This window comes from Notolepis coatsorum, assembly GCF_963971535.1.
Source record: "Notolepis coatsorum genome assembly, chromosome: 15".
Taxonomy (NCBI): Eukaryota; Metazoa; Chordata; class Actinopteri; order Aulopiformes; family Paralepididae; genus Notolepis; species Notolepis coatsorum.
In genome coordinates, this window is record NC_140179.1 from 34,017,778 (window position 1) to 34,039,739 (window position 21,962).

Genomic DNA, 21,962 nt, shown 5'->3' on the forward strand with positions numbered 1-21,962 from the left:
ATCCAACATGGATATGGCTTTTTTAACAGTATATCCATTATATCCAACAGGGATATATAGCTTATTTTTTTCACTTATTGCAGCATTGGATCAAAATTCATCAAAAATAAAGCTTATCAGTGGTGCACCACAAAATAACCATGTAAACTAAAACAAATGATGTGCAGAATAGTGCAGTAACAAAGGTAGTGCAGTAACAGAGGTAGCTTGACTAGCTTCACAAGTTCAGTTACATTCAGTCATAAATAATAAAATAAAATATAATTTTTTCCCGATTTCAATCTTCTGAAAATCACATGATCAGCCCCGATCTCCGATCACGTGATCGGATCGGGACATCCCTAGTTGTAACCAATGAGTAGGGCTTTCCAATGGTACCCCAGGTGGGAATGAGCGAATCAGGGATCTAGGTGAAAAGTCACGAGCCAAAACAGGAAGAGAATTCTCCGTCGAATGAATCTATGTGTGAGGATTGGTTCGTTCCCCGCCACACGCTCCTTTAAGGTACTGTGTTGATTGGTGCATTCCCCGCCACACGCTTCTGGAGCGAGTACCAATTCCAGCACGCACCTGTCATAGTTTGTGATTAGCGCCCCAGAGGCTTCTTATACTGGGACCTTCTTTCAATCGATGTCGGGTCGTTTTGAATACTACTGCTTCTGCCTGCTTTCCCGCCGTTGTTGTGCCTCGTCTACTTTCCCTCCAGGACATCTTTGGATTGCCGCTGGTGAATACCTTGTTCCTCCGTTTGGAGCTGCGCCTCGTTGCCCGCTTTACGCGTTTGCGCTTTGGTGAGTTGGAACCAAACCCTTTTTGGATTATCTGTTTTTGTGTGTTTGGATAACACTGAAGAGTATCGTTTTTGTTTGCACTGGACTCAGCTAAATTGTGTGTTTAAGATAAACACTGAAGAGTATCGTTTTTGTTTGCACTGGATTCAGCTAAATTATGTGTTTTGGATAACACTGAAGAGTATCGTTTTTGTTTGTACTGGACTCAGCTAAATTGTGTGTTTTGGATAAACACTGAAGAAGTACCATTTTGTTTTGTTCTGGACTCTGCTAAGGGAGGTCGGAACTGCACTGCCTCTGTGTACTGTTGGACTGTTGTTGATCTCTCTCTCTCTCTCCCTTTCCACCTCGAGTTGAAGCTGGGAGTATCTGCAGAGCCGCAACGGCGTCAACGCCGATTCCCCACCTCTAACACCAAGAGGATCTGCAGAGCCGTAGATAACTCTGTCGAAGGCAGTCTCCTTTTTTGTTGTTCAGAACTGTTACTTGACTCTTTTTGACTCTGTAAATAAATACGCCCTAGTATTTGGCTAACTCTGAACTACCTGTCTGTGCCGTGCTGTTGAGGTCGGTTTCAAACCCTAACACTATGAGAAAATCGTTTTCTGAGCCCTCTCACCTTTTACCAAAACTGCTTCTAATCACTCATTTCTGAACAGATTTTTATCAAATTTGGCATGTACTACAAAGGATTTCAGGCTACCAATGTTTTTGGAAATACTACTTCTGGACTACTAACTACTACAGAAACACGTGAGTAACAAGTTTTTCTACAACTCAAGTTCAGACCTATGTTACTCTATTTCATTAGCACTAAAAGTGAGTTTTTTTTCTTTATTGTATCAGAAACTTCAGAATGTCATCTTTCAAAAGAGACCAGGCTCATGCATGTGCTATAATAATAAAGTATAGTATTTTGGTTTGCAAGAAAAGTATGCAGTCCTCAAAAATGAAAACTAAAATGGCCAATTTTGGGGGCGCCTGTTAAGAGGTTGCACATTATGCTCAACATGCTAGAAATTCACCTTCCGCATGTCCTTCCACTGTCTGTTCCTTTTGACCGGAGAGCACTGGACCAGGACTCTGTATTCCTCTGAGAGCCAGTGAGTACGGAACCCCGCGTCCAGCGTGGACCGGCCCTGCACTGCAGTGGAGCGGGACAGCGTTATATTTGGCTCCCAGAAACTTCCTACGCCAAGAGAAGAGTTATGAGTTATTATAACCTGGTTATCATGAAACTACCTCCCATGTATTGTTTGTACTGAGAGATCAGCAGCTGTTATAATAATAATAATAATAATAATAATAATAATAATAATAATAATAATAATAATAATAATAATAATAATTATAATAATAATAATAATAATAATAAACTTTATTTGTATAACACCTTTCATACAAGGATTGCAGCCCAAAGTGCTTCACAGCAGTAAAATAGACATAGAATTAGCATCAGGACAGAATAAAAGCAACACAGAGAATAAGGAAAAGGGTCAAATCAATGCAGGTAATAACAATACAAATCCCAACGCCTTGCGACCCGCATCACTTTGTCGTTGTATTTCTTCTATATTGTTAAGCTTGGTTTACTGTCATCCACAATATCTTGTGCTGCGCTTGTTTCGTCAGTCTTTGTGTTCAGGGTCCCAGACCTTTTGTTATTATTCTTAGTAATTATATTACAATTATTACAAACTATGACTTTAAAAATACTCATCAGTATAGGTCCAGGTTCCTTGATTAAAATGGTAAATGGTGCATTCATATAGCATTTTTATCAAAATTTTTATTATTATTCATCAGCCTCCAAAGAGTTGCATAATTTTTCTCCCTTGGTTTTTTCCAGGTCAAGCACCTTGTTTGAAGAACGAAGTTGCGACAGATGTTTTGTTTCTATTGTAATAACGATAAAAATATTGAAAATAGCTCTCTTTTACAATGCAATAATAATCACATTGTATGGCTACAACACATCCATGCCAGAACAAACATCTGAGCTGAATCCGACAAACTGTTCAAATATTGAGAATTGCACGTAATTCTTCTCAGTTATCCGGGCTCAATATTAACTGAGAAGGCGCATTTTTAGAATGTATATACATATTTTAGAATGTACAGTATATACATATTTTTTTATGTATATCTTTGACTGTATTCTTATTCTTATTTTAGATATTTTGACTACCTGAATGTTCATTGTGAGCGATCTGTGGTGCTGAATTTCCTTCGGGATCAATAAAGTACTTCTATTCTATTCTATTCTAATGTGTTTATCCTGCTTCCTGGAATAACGGGTGTTTGAAACCATGGGTTACTCACCAGTCTCCACGCAGAACTTGGTCCTCTGTATCCTGGGGTCTTCACATCCTGAGGTGAGTACAGACACGTTACAGGCCGTTCTCGTTTCGTAAAAAATACTAAGTTATTATGTGCTTGTCTCGACTTGAATGCCGGTAACTGTTCCGACGGGACAGTGTGAGCGAACCGCCCTCGGGGCGTCTTCCCACTTACCGGGAACCGTGACTTTTGCGCTGATGTCATAGCTGGTGTGGTCTAGTTCTGGTTTGGGAAGGTTGTAGACAGACACCACATATGTTTGCTCGGGGTCGACCGCCACCATGTCCGCTGTAAAAGACCACTGAGACAACGAGGATGACACTTTAGTTCTTCTTCTCAGCAGAAGAATTAGTTTGAATATTGTTTGAAGAGGTGTGTTTTTTTTGTTTTTTTAGATGGCGTCAACTGTCCTAAGTGAGGTGGGGAGTTCATTCCACCACTGTGGAACTAGTCACTATTCTTACTTAAATCACTATTCTTACTTAAATCACTATTATTACTTAAATCACTATTCTTACTTCACCAGAGTAGCCTACTATTCAAGCAGGTGGATTTGTGTACTTTTCCCACCAGTGAATGTATCTTTCCTCTCCTCGTGGCTATATACAGTATTAGGGCTGTACCGAATGTCATTTTTTAACATTCGAAGCTTCGATTGAAGTATTCGAACAAAGCTTCGAATGTCTATAAAAAAAATATTACAAAGAAAGAAAATCGATTTTTCTTTTTTTATAATTTTTTTTTAACTTAATCCTCAATTTGAATAAAGTGATTAATCTGATTAAATTAGTCTTTTTCTTTTATTAAATCAACTTTCTTTAATGAATATAATTTCGTCAACATAAATAATCCAATAAGGGCACGGTTGGAAAGTGATGGTGACGTCTTATAGTATAATATTAATTTATTATTATATTAATTATTATTATTATAATTATAATTATAAAAAATTATATTAGTGTAGCCTAATCTTTAACTGCAACTGTGAAGAAAACCCCCATTGGTACTTTAAACAGATTGAATAGACATAAAAAATGTATTAAAAATTCAAATGTTGATTTAGAATTTGAATGTCAACATTATGATCGAAGCTTCGAAGCTTTGAAGCATTCGGTACAGCCCTATACAGTATGTCTCTATATGTCTCTATACAGTGTGTCTATATGTCTCTATACAGTATGTCTCTATGTCTCTATAGTCTCTTTGGTTCTGAGTGTCTCTTTCCTGTCCTCAGGTCTCTATATGTATGGTAAATGGCTGCATTTATATAGCAGCTATTATCCAAAGTGCTTTACAATTTTGTTCCTCACATTCACCCGTTCACTCACACATTCACACACCGATGGCAGAGGTGACCATGCAAGGTGCCAACCTGCTCATCGGGAGCAGTTAGGGGGTTAAGTGTCTTGCTCAAGGACAGTTTGACATGCTGCCCGGGAGGAGCGGGAATCGAACCAGGAACCTCCGGATTACCAGACGACTGCTCTACCTCCCGAGCCACTGTCACCCCTATATATGTCTCTGCACGGACATCGAGTATCTTCCCATCGTCTCCATTGAGGCGCTACACTGCTGCTCCTTCTGCCTGAGCGAGGAGTATCCGTGTCTAAACTGAAAGATAGATTCTCGTACCAAACAAACAGAGTCTGTGCTTGTTTTTTTTTCTGTTTCTGTGCTTGCATGTAATTTTAGCCATTTTAATTGTTAGTTTCATTATGCATTGTGTGTTGAGTACTGACTTTTAATCATTTTGTTTTGCAATAATAATTGTTTTTGTATGTTTTTTTTTGTGTGGACCCCAGGAAGACTAGCTGGTTGCTATGGCACCAGCTAATGGGGATCCGTAATAAAATCAAATCAAATCAAATTGTCTGTGATTCCAGAGCCACCCACCTTCTCCCCGTGCGGGTTCCTCATGGAGGAGGGGGACCGGGGGAACGAGTAGCGGACGCAGAGGTTCTGGTTGGTGGCCGTCATCAAGACGTGAAGCTCAGTTCCTTTCATGGACTGGATGCTGCCTTTAGATTAGATTCAAGTGTATTGTCATTATTATACAGCACAAGTACAGTACAGTGGCTCGTTTACATTTATTTATTTAGTAAATATAAATATATATATTATATATAGTGACATTATTTCCGCATGCGCAAATTAACAATACATTTTTTTTATTCTTTTTGGATTACAGAAAATTATCACTAAAGTGCTATCTGTTGCAGCTGCACTGTTTTCCATGAAAATACCATATTTGGATAAGTTTGACCATTTCTCAAAATCTGAAAATCATTATTTAATAAAACACAGAAAAGGATCACCAAGTTACTCTGGATAAAAAAACCTTTACAGACAACATTGAGACAAATCTTCCTGACACATCTCCATCCAAACTCTTGGAAGAACTCATTGCAATCTCATCTGATACCACCTGGAGAGCTAGTTTCAGAGTGTGGTGCTGAGTACCAAGTATCTCATGATGCAGCAGTTAACCCTTTTCTCGCCAATGACGTGTTACCACGTCATTCCTCGCCATGCGTAATCTGCCAATGACGTTTTACAGCGTCTTTGAGATCAATATTTCAAATTTCTGTCATGGTATTCATATTTCACCCACGGATCCTTGACTGGTGCTGTAGATCTCCGCTCAACTCTCCAACGCTTCAATACCGCCACCTGGTGGCCGATCGGCGAGTTGCAACCGGATGTCGATAATTGTGACGCCGGTGTCTCCCTATTTTGTCCGGCCACTTGCTATCGCTCGCAGGACTCTATCCAGACACCGTGCATATCGATCCGTTGCCATAACTCAATAAACAACATGATTGGACGTGTATTAGTAATATACAACCCGGAAATGGTTCACCTAGATCAACATCCCATAATAGCGATCTTTTTGCTCCACGCTCATCACCCAACGCTACGAGGAGACTGGGGTGAGTTTCAGCCTGTTTACCATTTTCGATACAAACTGCTCTGATCTATATATCACCCATACTACATGAATGATTTAACGTTGGCCACAGAATTATAAACGACCCCCCCCCCCCCAACCGGTCAACCGCGCATGATGAGTCATAACGTCTGGGATCATGTACAGTTGAAATTTTTTATCTGGCGTCAATCGGTATCAAACTGCATTTGATGATCTAATATATGCATTTATGGCTATAACTCACGTTCTATGAAATACTGCAGAAAACGCTAAAAACATATGTATACTCTAGACCAGGGGTCAGCAACCTTTTTGACATGGAGTGCCTGTTTGAAATATAGTTGTAACTAGTGTGCCTCAACAATATTCCATGCATCGTAATTTTTTTTCTCATAATCAGGTCTTTTTAATGATAATTTTTACATTATTACATCATTATTGTTATTGTTATTATTAACAATATTATTATGATGGTTGCATCAACCCTAAATCTGAGTTGGGGCGGGGGGGGGGAGGGATGCAATGCAGACAAACAGCTGCATATAGTGCGACCATTTCACTCACATTTGCCCATTCATTTTTGGACACATCACACACCATTGGTGTGTGTACTGTACGTGTGCTGTCATAGCTCCACCTACAGGCCTAATGGAGAACACCAGGATGTGAATGGAGGGTGAATGTGAGGTATACCGTGTAAATAAGTTTTGATTGATCGCAAGACTACACTGTAATAGAAAATATAATAATAAGTTACCAGAACTTAAAAATATTGAGTTCAGTTACTGTGCATTAAGGTTTTCAGTTTTCAATCCATAATAAGTTAACAGAAAAATAAGTACACAACCACATTATTTCAACCTAATAAAACTATGTTTATTGTCATTGTTTTAAGAACACAAGTTTACTTGGTAATACTCACATTTTGAGTAAGAAAAATGGCTTTTAACATGTGCAATGTTCAATGAAATAGAAAAATAAATAATACAATTTGTTGATTAATCCCACTGGTCACAATGGTGACCGTAATAATGTTTTTGTTATAAGGCTCTGCAAATGTTACTGAATGATGTAGCAATGTATTTCCAGCTAAATTGAAATAATAAACAAATAAAGGGTCTCAATTAAATATGTGGTAGTAAAAAGAACCTGTGGGAGGATTTCAACAAGATAAATGCGACAACAGTGCAAAATATTTCACTATAATATTTAAAAAAAAAAAAAAAAAAAAAAAAAAAAAAAAAAAAAAAAGAGTATAATTTAATTTTTTTTTTTTTTTTTTTTTGCTGCCCCCTGTGCCTATGCAAATGCCCCCGCGTGCCTATGCAGGCACGCGTGCCTAGGGTTGCCTACCCCTGCTCTAGACCGTAATTTTGTATGAATGTGTGAATGAAAAAGTAAAACGTTCCTACATCCTGAACGATAGATAATTGATGTTGAATGGGCCATAGTAATGTCAATTTAGCAATACAATTTAAAAAGGTTATAGCCCTGCAAAGAAGGTGAACATCTCCATAGACAAATAGTGCTGGCAGAGAGGCTACAAGGATGAGAATAAGCTCCGGCAGATAAAGGGTTAAGGTGTTGATACCATTCAGCACCACATATCTGTGTGAAGCTGGCTTTTCATCCATGACAGCTCTGAAAACAAAATATAGGGCCAAGTTGAGCCTTGAGGATGACATGCGTGTTGCCTTGTCAAAGATCTCCCCACGTATTGACCGTATTATTAGCCAGCAGCAGCAGACCTCGCATTGAGCTAGAAATGTCCACTGAGTGAACAAGTGCTTATTTTCTGTATTTATTTATATTTTTTGAGAAATGGTAACTTGGTGATCCTTTTCTGTATTTAAAAAAAATACATGATTTTCTGTTTTTGAGAAATGGTCAAACTATCCAAAATATCCAAATATGCTATTTTTATGGAGAACAGTGCAGCTGCAACAGATAGCACTTTAGTGATAATTTTCTGTAATTATATTTAAAGAAATATGCTATTTGATTTACTACTACAAGCAGTGTAATGTCAACAGTACTTAGCCATATAGACCTGAAACACCTGTTAATAATGCATTATATAGCCTGCATATACACACAAATGTGTTTCCCGGTTTCTTAAATAAACATTATTTTGAAAGCAAGCACCTTTGTCATCATTGTAGCAAAAAAGACAGGACCGGAAAAGTCTTTATCGTATGTAGGGGTGCCCTGGAATATTTTATTGAACACAGGGGTGCCTTGGCAGCAGAAAGGTTGAGAACCCCTGACCTACCCAACCCCCGCCCCACCCCACATCCTACCTCCTCCAATGTACAGTTTCTTCCCACTCAAATGTACTCTCTTTTTAGACTCTTTTTGTACTCACAAACTACTGTATATTTGTAGATCTGGTATGTCATAAATGTCTAGATGTAACAGTACTGTCTATCTGTATGTCATGTATGTCATATAATGTTATGATGAATTGAAAATGGGGGACCCTGATGTAAACAAGACGAAAGTCTTTCTCTGGTCTGCATCCCCTTAACAATTGTATTTTTTATTTTTTTTATCAAATCTTTCTTTATTTTCAATTTTCAAACACGAAACAACACAACTCACAACACAATAATAACAATAATACTAGTGCTGTCAGGCGATTAAAAAATTAATCTAATTAAGTACAGGATTTGTAATTAATTAATCTAATTAATCGCATTTTAATCGCATAACCATTTTACCATAGATATTCTATATTCTATAATCATATTTCAAATTGCATGTGTCCGGATGGCAGAATTCAGTACTGTATCTACAAAACCTTCTGTTTAATCATCTTCCATCTATTAATTTGCTTAGATTTTTCAGGTCTGGTCAATTTGAGCATAGTGTTATTCACAGTCAAAGATTAAAAAAAAATTACTCAAGCCTAGTAACAGACACAGTATTTCTGACACTGGGAATACATTCCCTGAGATCCATAGATGTCCCTAGAATCAGATACCAACATGCAAATGGACCACGTTCTACGTTCTTATGGAATGAATGGGATACAAAAAAAATTATAAAAGAAATATTAAAAATTGTAATTAATTTTGAGTTAATTTTCATAACGCGATAATTTGCGCTGTAATTAATTAATCTAATTAACGCAATAAACTGACAGCCCTAAATAATACATAAAAGACATCCAAGAACATAAACTAACACAACAATGATTAGACAATAAAGTTGTCACAAAGTAAAAGGATAATAAAATAAAATATATTAGGGATGCCCCGATCGATCGGCCACCGATCGTTATCGGCCGATAATCAGTATAAATATGCGATCGGGGAATTCCGATAATTAGTCATATTCGCCGATCGCGGAAACTGATCAAGTGGATATCTCACTCGCTTGTCTCAGACGCACAGGACCTGCAAACTGCTCCTCCTCCCTAGCCCCGCCCGTACCCGTGTAGAGTTTGTAAACACAGAGGAGGCGGACCTCCTCTGCTGAGTCTAGATAGTGCATTCGACCTGAGCTAACGTTAGCTACCTAGCTATCGTTACTGTTTAAACAAAATTACCCAGTCAACTATTCACTTTTAGTAGGCATTGTCTAACGGTATTTAGCCGGCTAGCTACTGATAGCTCCGGATATCAACAAATGCCCCAGGAAGTCTAGTAGTCCATGTTGATATCTCCGTTAGCTTGCGTTAGCTTGCGTTAGTTCACAGTTCAAAACGAAATGTCCGATTGAACTAAATTGTTGTCTTAACGTCATCTAGCCGGCTAGCAGTAGCTACAGATAGCTCCTGATATCAATGTCTTATAACATTGATTGAATGCGTATTCGAGCTGAGGGCTTGCTGAATGTGAAATGACCAAAGCATAACGTTACCAATAGGGTCCCGCTGCAGCGCCGGAGAATCCTTTTTGGAGCTGGAGGCTACTAGAGTACACACAGACAGTGGAGCTGTTTGCAGATAGTGAGCATTTTGACTTGTTGCGTGGTGGCGATGTCTCGCAGATAATACAAGTACAAGTCTAATTATATAATATATATATTTTATTTAAAAAAAAAAAAAATTATATAAAATAATTTTTAATTTCTTTTTAATCAAAAACGATCGGTATCGGATCGGTATCGGCCGATATGGCTCACGACGATCGGTGATCGGTATCGGTGGCAAAAAACGTGATCGGGGCATCCCTAAAATATATACTATAAAAAAGTGCTTACCGAGCCCCCTCCACCTCCAGGCCCGGCAACCGCAAGCCACAATCCCGGAGGACCCACAGCCCGGCCCCCCCCCGAGCCAAACCACCACGCCTCTTTAGTGCCTCGACCCGCAGAGACCCCGAACCGCGGCCCCCCCCAGCCAGAGCCCACGATCACCAGACCCAGATCAGAAGGGGGTCAGAAAATATACATAGGATCAACATTGAATGAAAAAGAATAAATAAAACAAAAATACAAAAAACACCATAACCACCAACATACATGAATATTCGCTCGTTCTCCCCCCCACCCCACCCTCTCGCCCCAGGACCCCAACGTGAGACATCCACATAATACCCCATTCAGTACTCAATTTCCAGAGTCATATGCGTTCTTTTAGTTTTTCCACCACAGCCAACCAGACCGCGATATTGGCTTCATTAACACCTATGACACGTGCAGTGGAAATCTCCAAATAAATAACATCAAGATAGGTGTGAGAATCCATACCTTCGGACATAGCTTATCTGGTTGTATCCAGTGTGAGGCAATCAGCTTTTTGGCAGCCATCAGACCAGCCTAAATGAGTCTCTTTACATGTACAGAGACCGGCAATTGAGAAACATCATTTAACAATAAAACAGAAGGCAAGGCCAGTATGGTTAGAGAGAAAATCTCTGATAACTGAGTGGTAACATTTACCCAGAAGATCTCAACCGGAGGGCACTCCCAGTACATATGCATATATGTTCCAATGGCACCGTCTGGACACAAGGTACATCGAGAGTCAGGCCTGAGAGGCTGAGACCCATTAGGTTCAATCGCCTGGGGGTCAAATAAGTCCTATGAACAAAATGTTGATGAATCTGTTGGTGATCTGGGTTGCGTGATGATAGCCTAATATTTTCCCAGACTGCATCCCAATCAAAATCTATATCCAACTCAGGGATATCCTTTCTCCAAATCGTATCTAAGGGTAGGTCTTTATATGAGGACGTAAGTAAGTGCCGATAAAAGTCAGAGACGAAGCCTCTCGATGTCTCTCTGTCATAAAATAATTTGTAAAAACCGGTGTCGCTCTAGTGGAGCGTCCCATGGGACTCCATGAGCCTTCAGAGCTGCCCTCATTTGTAAATAAAAGAAAAAGGAGTTTCTGGGGAGATCAAATCCGTTGGATAGGTCCTGAAAAGACAGGATACCCGAGTCATTGAAAATATCCCCCAATGTATGTATGCCTTTCCCTTCCCATCTAGGATATCTAATGGGTTGTTGTCCAATAAGGAGCAAATTGTTATTGAATAGTGGGGAATGCGTTTGCCATTTATGGCGGTTAGTGCGTGCTTTCTGGGTGTCACGCCAAATCTGGATCACATGTGTGATCAGAGGGCCAAACCGTAATTTGCATTGCTTAATTGAAATGTTGGTATACACGACATCTTGAAGTCTATGTAGGGATAGGGCTGGGCCAATTAACCTAAATATGATATCACGATATTTTCTGACCTTTCGGCGATACACGATACACATCACAATGTTTTTCTTTTTTACCCCAAACAATTCATTATGAGGCTTACCAAGACAGTATTTGAGTTTGCAAGCTAACATTAAAGACAAAATAAAATACCCATGCATTTAGCATTTTTATATTATATATTAGATTTAGATTATTGGATTATTAGATTATATATTGCATATATTTAGCAATGAGATATTATATGATTTAGATATGAAATATGATGAATTGAAAATGGGGGACCCTGATGTAAACAAGACGAAAGTCTTTCTCTGGTCTGCATCCCCTTAACAATTGTATTTTTTTTTTTTTTTTATCAAATCTTTCTTTATTTTCAATTTTCAAACACGAAACGTGTGGACCAGATTGACGCGACACAATCCTCTTGGGCAAAACATCACGATATCCACGATACGTTGAAAAAGTGTATCGTTAATGAACTGTACCCGATATTTATATAATATCGTCATATCGCCCAGCCCTATGTGGGGACACCATCTCCTCCTCCAATGGACGCCAGGACACAGCCGCTTGAGCGTCAAACCAAGTGATAAGAGGTCTCAGAGAGTAAGCTTGAAAATAATACTTGAAGTCTGGAAATGCTAAACCCCGTCTAGTTTACTCCTCTATGCAGTGGATCTCTTTAACACTTTCAGCGCCACGCCTGGTTTTCCGTTTTACCGCTTGAATGCCACCATCGGCGCCAATGTTAACGTTAATATCGCCTAATCTATGTTTTAAATTATGGCTATGTGTCTAATCTGCCCATCGCATTATCAAAGACTATTTTCCAGTCAGTGCTGTGAAGGCAGATTGTTTTTTTTATCGCGTCGTTGCCGTTTCAGAGCAGTTAGAAAAGCCCCCGTTTTGATATAAAAAACAGCTCATTCTGGAGCATTCTATGAAAATCGTCTTTTAGTGGAATATTCCACACCGTTGATATTCGTCAGCCTTTTTATGAATCGTTTTCAAATAAACGCTAGATGATCAATATTATACGTGCACGCACGCACATTACGGCCGCGCACTGATAATCGCTCCGTTGATTTCCTCACGGACTTTTACAGTGAAACCGAAAGAAGACATTTCACAAAACAGCTTATAACTTCATCAAACTTACTCTGATTATCCTACCACTGATAACATAGAGTCCTTACCTGACATCAGATGGTATCCAACTGGTATATTCCAATTCCTGATCACCATTCGAAAAAATCGATACGTGTATGGATCCAACGCGATACAGTAGAACTCCATGATCCGCGGGGATCTGAGGCTCCAGAATGAACTCTAGTAACCCCGGCTGGATCAGTGAACTGGAAAATGTGGAGTACCGGATTTTTTTCCCCATTCATTTTCATTGAGTCCATTCCAAAATCACTTATGTCATCTGGGAGACGACAGGGGGCGCTTTTTTCCACAGTGATCGCCGGCGCCCCTCGGCTATACTCGGGTAGGCTCGGGTGATGCAATAATTTTTCAGATCACAAAAAAATAATAATAATAATAATTCCGAGAAATCTCGTGAGTGGCATGCAACCACCTATAAAAAAACCCGAGAAATCTCGTGAGTGGCACTGAAAGTGTTAAGCGTGGGCGTTTGTTATTCCAGACGAATGTATATGCAGCAGAGTGCAGTTTTTGCCAGTAACCAACAGGGGGAGACAACGGTAGCATGGAGCTGATAAAATTTATTCTGGGTAAAACATTCATCTTAATTATTGAGTTGTTGTAGTGAGTTCTTTAATTTGGACCACCTGTCAAAATCCTTCGTAATCCTGTCACCCAAGCTGGAGTAGTTATACTTTACTGTCTGGTTAACAGTTGGGAATATTTCAATCCCAAGGCATTTAAAGTGCTCTACCATGAGTATGTTTGCAGTCAGGAGAATGAGGCTGACAGGTCACTGCCAGAGACACCATGAGATGCCAACCAGCAAACTTGTGCTGTGGGAACCAACACACGGGCATCGATCATGAGGACGTCCCACGTTAACCTACGTGGACGTACTCAGGAGAGATGCGGGAACAGAAAGCTCCAACGAGCTAGCCAGATGCATGGAGGATCGGGATGACTGGAAGCACCGATGGAGGGCCCGTCCGAGGACGACCTAGATAGATAAGGATGGTTGCCTTCGCAGTCTCGTTGAGTGGAAGGAAAGCTGATTTTGGCCAGTTGATCTTAAATCCAGATAGACTGCCAAAGTCATCTATTACTTGGAGAAGATAGGGCAGAGAGACGGCTGGGTTCTGCATAAATAGGAGTACATCATCCGCCTATAAGCTGATATGGTGATGTGTGCCCTTAATTGACACAGGGGATATAACCCGGGATTGTCTTATGTACTGAGCTAGAAGTTCGAGTGAAAGAGCAAAGAGTCCTGGGCTAAGAGGACAACCCTGTCTAGAAGAGCACGAAACAGCGAATAGTGGTGAGCAAAGCTTCCCTGTCAAGATCATGGCAGAGGGATCTGTGTAGAGGACTTTGATCATGTGAATGAAACCCTCGCCCAATCCCATCCTTCCTAGTACTGCCCATAAATACGACCACTCCAATCTGTCAAAGGCCTTCATCGCGTCTAAGGACATGACAGCCGTAGGGGCTGCAACATCCTTACTGGCATCAATCACGTTCAGTAACCGTCTGATATTATCCGTGACCAGTCGGCCTCTTATAAAGCCGGTCTGATCGGGGTTAACCAGAAATGTCATATGCTTTTGAAGTCGGATGGCTAGCACCTTAGCATATAGCTTGAGATCGGCTCCGAGGAGACTTAAGGGTCTATAGCTGCCACATTCGGTGGGGTCCTTATCTTTCTTGAGTAGAACAGATATAAGTGCCATATTGACATCCCTGGAAAAATTGCCCTCCTCGACTGAGTGTAAAATCATTGAAAGTAATAAGGGACCAAGTATATCCCAAAACGCAGTATGGAGTTCCGGTGGAATGCCGTCCCAACCAGGAGCCTTGCCCCGCTGCATATCAGCAATTGCTTCCCTGAGCTCATCTAGTGTGATAGGTTCAGCTAACCGTTTAGCGTCGTCCTCTGAGATTTGTGGTAGGTTAATTTGACTAAGATAGTCCTCCAGCTTGGCGTGATCAAAGACCACTTCCGACTCATACAGGTTGGAATAAAACGAGCGAAATGTATCGTTGATTTTGTTGGGGTTGGTGGTTATCGCACCCTGTTGGTTCTTAATGGCAGGGATATCTGCAAATTGATCGCTGGCCATCTAGGGGCACAAGACGTCATTTTGCTAAGTGAACCCTTAAGGAGGATGTATTTGTGGTCTGACAGTGCAATGAGCTTCAAGTCAACGTCAAAGCTATCGAATAGCCTAGGGGAGGAGAAAACATAATCAATTCTGGAGAAAGTTTTATGTCTCGCGGAGAAAAAAGAGTAGTCTCGCGAGGTTGGGTTTAGTAACCGCCACATATCAATAACCCCTGTGTCTTTAGACCAGCCACGTAGGGCCGCGGCAGCTTGCTTTTGATCGTGGGTTACAGCATCTCCGGATTTATCAATCAATGGATCCCACATGGCATTGAAATCAGCACCCACTATGAATGAGTACTCAGGTAGTTTCAGCATCTCTGTAGTGAGTGCAGTATAAAATTGCGCGCCATACACATTAGGGGCATATGCAGCTATAAGAGCAATTTTCCTGTTAGTGTATTCCATCTTCGCTATAGTGATTCGTCCTTCCGCATCAGACCACACGTCTAATAGTTTAATATTCAACTTCCGCTTAGCCACTATGGCTACTCCCCGGGATTTAGTGCTAAAAGAGGAGGAGCTTATATTATGATAAAATTTGTTTGCAAGTTTAGCACTGTCAGCCTTCAAAAGATGTGTTTCACTCAGCAAAGCCACATCAACCTCCTGTCTTTTCAACCATGTTAGTACACTTGTGCGTTTATGTTGAATATTAAGCCCCCCTGAATTCCAGATCAAGATGTTTAAATTAGCCATAGTCCAACCAGGTTGCAGTATGACTGAACGTAATTCCCCTGAAGTAGAGCACCACAACATATACACATCCCCACGCTAAGGTCCTGTTGGGCGAGAGCAGACATACAGTAGAACGAGCCAAAAGAAATAAAAAACAAAAATCCCTGTATCCCCCCCCCCCCCCCCCCCCTCAAATATCTTGTCCGATGTCGATCAAACATAATTTGGCACTGTGACCGGGTCACAGCAACCAAAACCACATTACGTAACTTAACCATTCTAACCAGAATTGTATATTGTAACGAATTAGGAATAGGGGAACCCCCCATCTCTCAACAGAGAGAATCAATCTATATCTATATAGAGCTCAGTGCATAGAACATTATGCAGACGATAAAGGCACATGAAACATAGTTCGTCCGAACTGAACTTGATTAAAGTGAGGTACTCTTAACACATGTCGAAATAATACCACTGTGGAAACAAACCCTGATCATTACCGTGCTGCCAACGTTAAGGTAGTGCAGCGTCGGTGACTGTCTTGTGTTCTGCTGTGATAAGAAAGAGAGTTAAATGCATGCATTGTCCGCAGCGGTAGGATAGCCTCGACCTGCCACCCGCATACAGTTCGTTGCAAAGGGGATCAACCCCCTCGGTTGGACGGATCATAAGCACATTCAGTCTGTTTGAGTGAAAATTGTGATCTTCATCCCGCTCGGTTAGAGCCGAATAAAGACAACAAACATACGTAACAAACCCTGCGCCGTTCAATGGATAGTTCGAGTGTTAGATGATAAAAAAGGCAAGAGATAAAGAATAAAGAAAAAACTGATAAGAGTACAGGGCGTCTGAATTACATTCAAATAGTCAGTAATCATGTTCGTGATTGAGACAGTACCGTATAGAGAAGTCAAGTATTACCGTCCTGAGGATTGAGAAAGCCACGGTCGAACGTGTTTACCATAGTGCTGGCCTGGATAGCTAGCCGGTGTGCTAATAGCTCATGTGCAGTGGAGTCGTTAGCTTGGTTAGCTTGTATGCTAGCAGCCCACGTGTGGAACCAGCTCCACTCCTACAGGGCCGCTAGCTTGGATAGCTAGCATGTTAGCAGGCCACGCGTGAAGCCAGTCTCAGGTACCCGCCTCCGGCCCCTCATTGCCCGTCGCTTGGTGTATGCTCCACCGTGGCCGGTCTGTTCCTCTCAGTCGGAGTGACTGTGTTGCTTTTTCGAATGAAGTCCTCCGCCTCGGATGGTGACTTGAATAGACGGTTGCACGATACCTCTCCCCGTCCCGTCTTCACCTTCAGCGTTGCTGGGAATAGTAGGTATACCTCCACCGCCCTCTCTCGTGCTAGATCCATGGCGCCGGCAAATGCTCTGCGACGTTTAGCTGTGTAATCGCTAAAGTCAGTGGCGAATCTCAAGGTACGGCCGTTCACCACCGGAGGTTTCAGTCTGGCCTCTCTCAATATATGCTGTCTCGTCTGGAATCTCAGGCAGCAGAATATGAATGTGCGAGGGTTTGCACGCTCGCCCTTCAACTGGGTAGCGGGTCTGAAGATCCTATGCGCTCTTTCGATCTCGGGGCGAGCCAGTTTCGGAAACCATTTTGGTATCATCTCCTCGAGGTATTTTATCGGTTCGTCCTCCTCCGTTTCATCCGGTAACCCGTATATTCTAACATTACATCTTCTACCACGGTCCTCCAGGTCCGCCGACTTCATCTCACAATCACGTAGTTTGTCCTCCAAGTATAATATTCCCGCGACGTTGGTCTCAGCTACCTCCACGACCACGGACATACCTCCCTCCGCCATGGCTAATCGTGCGTCTATGGCGGTCACCGTCTCCTGTAGTGCATCTACCCTGCCGGCTAGCTTAGCCATGATAGCGTCTGTTTCCTCACGGAATATCGACCTGATGAGTTCCTTATCCACGTCGTTCAGGGTTCCCATCTTGTTCTGCGTCTGTTTAGACATAATTCTAACTTCAAGAAAATCAAATGGTATAAAAAATAAAACGTAATCAGGGTTAATGTGGTTTGGTTGCCAAGCTCTGTAAAATCAGCCAGCCATGCGCTGCGGATCGGAACCGGAAGTCCCTTAACAATTGTATTGAGCTGTACTGTACTGTACCCATTCTGCAATCTGTTAATAAAATAAATGTTCAATCAATCAATCAATCACAGCCGACCCACCGTCATCCTTGGCCTGCCACCGAGCGACGATCACAGGCAGCAGGTCTCCTCTCTCGTCCCTCCTCGTGTCCACCTCCACCTCCAGGTGCTCCGGGGCGCTTGGCGTGTACGCGTTGCTCTCCAACCAGCCTTTGTGGCAATTATCTATGACATAACGATTGGTCGATTGATTGTCTTGTTTTTTAGTGTCATGCACACAAAGTGACCGACCCTCATGGGTTTATTATAAGACACCAAGAATACTGTGTTGCATTACATGTTAGATTTCATTATCTGAATATGGATTACATAAATACAGATTAACCATGAGACCCTAACTAGAGATGCACCGATCCGACTTTTTCAGTCCTGATACCGATACCTGGGCTTTGGACCCTAACACTGAGACCCTAACATGAGACCCTAACACTGATACCCTAACACTGAGACCCTAACACTGAGACCCTAACACTGAGACCCTAACATGAGACCCTAACACTGAGACCCTAACATGAGACCCTAACATGAGACCCTAACACTGAGACCCTAACATGAGACCCTAACACTGAGACCCTAACACTGAGACCCTAACATGAGACCCTAACATGAGACCCTAACACTGAGACCCTAACATGAGACCCTAACATGAGACCCTAACATGAGACCCTAACACTAACACTGAGACCCTAACATGAGACCCTAACACTGAGACCCTAACATGAGACCCTAACATGAGACCTTAACATGAGACCCTAACATGAGACCCTAACACTGAGACCCTAACATGAGACCCTAACATGAGACCCTAACACTAACACTGAGACCCTAACATGAGACCCTAACACTGAGACCCTAACATGAGACCCTAACACTAACACTGAGACCCTAACATGAGACCCTAACATGAGACCCTAACATGAGACCCTAACACTAACACTGAGACCCTAACATGAGACCCTAACACTGAGACCCTAACACTGAGACCCTAACACTGAGACCCTAACATGAGACCCTAACACTGAGACCCTAACATGAGACCCTAACATGAGACCCTAACACTGAGACACTAACATGAGACCCTAACACTGAGACCCTAACATGAGACCCTAACATGAGACCCTAACATGAGACCCTAACACTGAGACCCTAACATGAGACCCTAACTGAGACCCTAACATGAGACCCTAACATGAGACCCTAATATGAGACCCTAACATGAGACCCTAACACTGAGACCCTAACATGAGACCCTAACACTGAGACCCTAACATGAGACCCTAACATGAGACCTTAACATGAGACCCTAACATGAGACCCTAACACTGAGACCCTAACATGAGACACTAACATGAGACCCTAACATGAGACCCTAACACTGAGACCCTAACATGAAACCCTAACACTGAGACCCTAACATGAGACCCTAACATGAGACCCTAACATGAGACCCTAACATGAGACCCTAACATGAGACCCTAACATGAGACCCTAACACTGAGACCCTAACATGAGACCCTAACGATCCTAACCCTGACAGTGTGCCATTATTCCATTACACATTACATTTCATTATCTACATCACACACATAAATAGCCTATACAGATTACAGCTCAGTCTTACACAAAGTATTGTTCCCTTCCTAAAGCACAACTCAAGTTGTTCATATTCATCCAGCTCAAGAAAATCAACATAAATGGAGGACATTTGACTAAAAAAGTACTTCCCTCGTAAAACAGGACAGTACAACTAAAAGAAAACCTTCACCTTTCACCTAACTCACACACGTCCTCCTCTGGGTGGCATTACACCTGCCTGTATGTCTCTAGGGCTAGTGGTGATGTCCCTGCATTGTATCTGTACACATAGGGATATTTGTCTTTTGTAATAGATATACTGTATATACTTTCACACACATAATGCCCCAGACATATGAAAGGGGCATTATGTGTGTGTGTGTGCGCGTGCGTGCGTGTGTGGGCGGGCGGGCGTGTCACCTACAATAACATAGAAACCTGACCTATACTGCAGCCATTGCGCAACAAACAAAATACAAAAAAAGTACAGTAGGCGGTTATATCAAAGCGAATAGAAAATGGTAGAAATGTGAGCTGAAGAAAAAAACAAAATGTATTAAATATGTAATAACACCTACTTATGCTGACTTGACACTGCTCCAGACCCTGTGAAGAGTGAGAAATCAAGTCGACATGATCACACACATACAATTAGCCTATTTTGGCTTTGGTGTCAAAAGGATTGGTTTACATATTGATTCTAGACTAGAGTACATACAGTAGGACATTTTGTGTTAATAGATTATTCCAAAAGAAACTATTTTAGCATTTTAGGTAATAATGGAAAAGATAAGAGATCTTGTAAAATAAATAATCTCATAAAAGAAAAGATAAACACTTAAGGTTCCTATAGAGTTTGCACTGAATTAGGGAAATCGGCTTTTAGCTTACAGTATGTGCGCCAGAAACATGGAATGTTTTGCATTTCATTTTCAAACTCAATTCATTAGTATTGTTCAGTTTAAATCTGAATAATAGCAAACCACTTCACCACAGTCTGCAGTTGTTTTTAATTATTTTAAATGTTTAATTGATTGACTTCCTGTCTCTATATTGTTTTCTAACTTAAAAAACAGGCATCTGGCAACCTAAACAGAAATGTGAGTGCACACAACTTTTACTTTAGTGTGTTCAAACCTCTGTCTCTCTAATACATTAGCACTCAAAGTGATTTGTCTTTATTGACTTAGCAACTCCAGAATGTTACCTTTCAAAAGAGACCAGACTCGTGCATGTGCTATAAGTATAAAGTAGCTATAAGCTTTGCAAAAAATGTATGCAAATCGCTTTCGTTTTCTGCAAAATGGGGATTACGTTTTGTATTTCTCGACGTCATTGTAATTGTAAATGAGAGCTTTCTCTCAATGATCCTTCGAGATTGAATACATATTGAATAAGTATAACCTAGGGGCAGTGCATGTTCCTCTTTGGGGTCCCCTGCAGTAATTATGGAATGAACAGTGCGCTTGAGATTCTCCCCTCTGTTGCAGAGTTTAAAACATTGATCTCCAACCTTTGTTCATCAAGTTACAACGTGTTTTAATTGATTTGTTATCCTTACTTTTTGCCTAGCCTTGTTCTATTATTATTGTTATGATTTTATTTGCTGTTCTTATTTCTGTATGTTGTACACTCGACGTCGACGTGACTGTAAATGAGGGAAACCTCGCCTTTCGAGTTTGATGATAAGGGTGTGATGATGCTGATGCCATTGTACAAATACGAGCATATGATGGCTATTGCATAAGTAAAACAGATAAAGGAGGGCAATTATACCCAGTTTAAAATGGTTATTATGCGTACACGGACACAACGCCAAAGGCTTACCTGTTGTGAGCAACTCGTAAGTGGCCCTTCTATAATCCTCGCACACGACGACAGGTATGCCAACGCACAGAACAGCGTGCACGCTTGATACAATTTCATTTTCAATAAACAAATATTCGTCCTAAACTACACTTTTCTCCTTGTGTCCCGACTCCCATTCTAGCAGCGCACCGCTGGTTTAGCATCAGACCAGGTGAAGAGAAGAGCGCACTACATACAGTACACGGGGACAAAGTTCACCGATGATGACCAGACTTCCTGGTGTATCATGTAAATATCAAACGTTTACGGTAACTGATCTAACAGGAATATTTCCCTTTCTTTGTCGAGCGGTGTGTGTGTGTGCGTGTGTGGGCGGGCGTGTCACCTACAAAACATAGAAACCTGACCTTAATGGTAGAAATGTGAGCAGAAGAAAAAAACATGTTTATGTTTTGTAGGCCAACTTTACTTTTTTTTGTTGCCTTTCTATCTTTCCTCCCATCCTCCAATTGAGTCATTCTGCCTATTATCTTCCTGGCCGTTGCGCTGCCCTACTGTTGGTCTGGGGAAGGTACAGTACAGTGTAGACGACCACATGCTGCCCTACTGTTGGTCTGGGGAAGGTACAGTGTAGACGACCACATGCTGCCCTACTGTCAGTCTGGGGAAGGTACAGTGTAGACCAGTGATT

General features: G+C 41.3%; 1 protein-coding gene across 4 annotated transcripts in view; it reads right to left on the minus strand.

The window, feature by feature from the left end:
• Positions 1-21,504, minus strand: part of il17ra1a (interleukin 17 receptor A1a) — a 72,840-nt gene extending 51,336 nt beyond the window's left edge. The window contains exons 1-7 of one of the 4 annotated variants that reach the window (XM_084330456.1): positions 21,290-21,504; positions 20,041-20,068; positions 17,909-18,052; positions 5,025-5,149; positions 3,306-3,432; positions 3,114-3,161; positions 1,817-1,935 (exon numbers count right to left, since the gene is read on the minus strand). In XM_084330456.1, the coding sequence (XP_084186582.1) occupies positions 1,817-1,935; positions 3,114-3,161; positions 3,306-3,432; positions 5,025-5,149; positions 17,909-18,052; positions 20,041-20,068; positions 21,290-21,388 (690 nt within the window). In that variant the 5' untranslated portion in view covers positions 21,389-21,504. Of the gene's footprint in view, positions 1-1,816; positions 1,981-3,113; positions 3,162-3,305; positions 3,433-5,024; positions 5,150-17,908; positions 18,053-20,040; positions 20,069-21,289 lie in introns of those variants that run through there. The other 3 variants (XM_084330455.1, XM_084330457.1, XM_084330458.1) reach the window with 3 other exon arrangements.
• Positions 21,505-21,962: the final 458 nt, after the last annotated feature.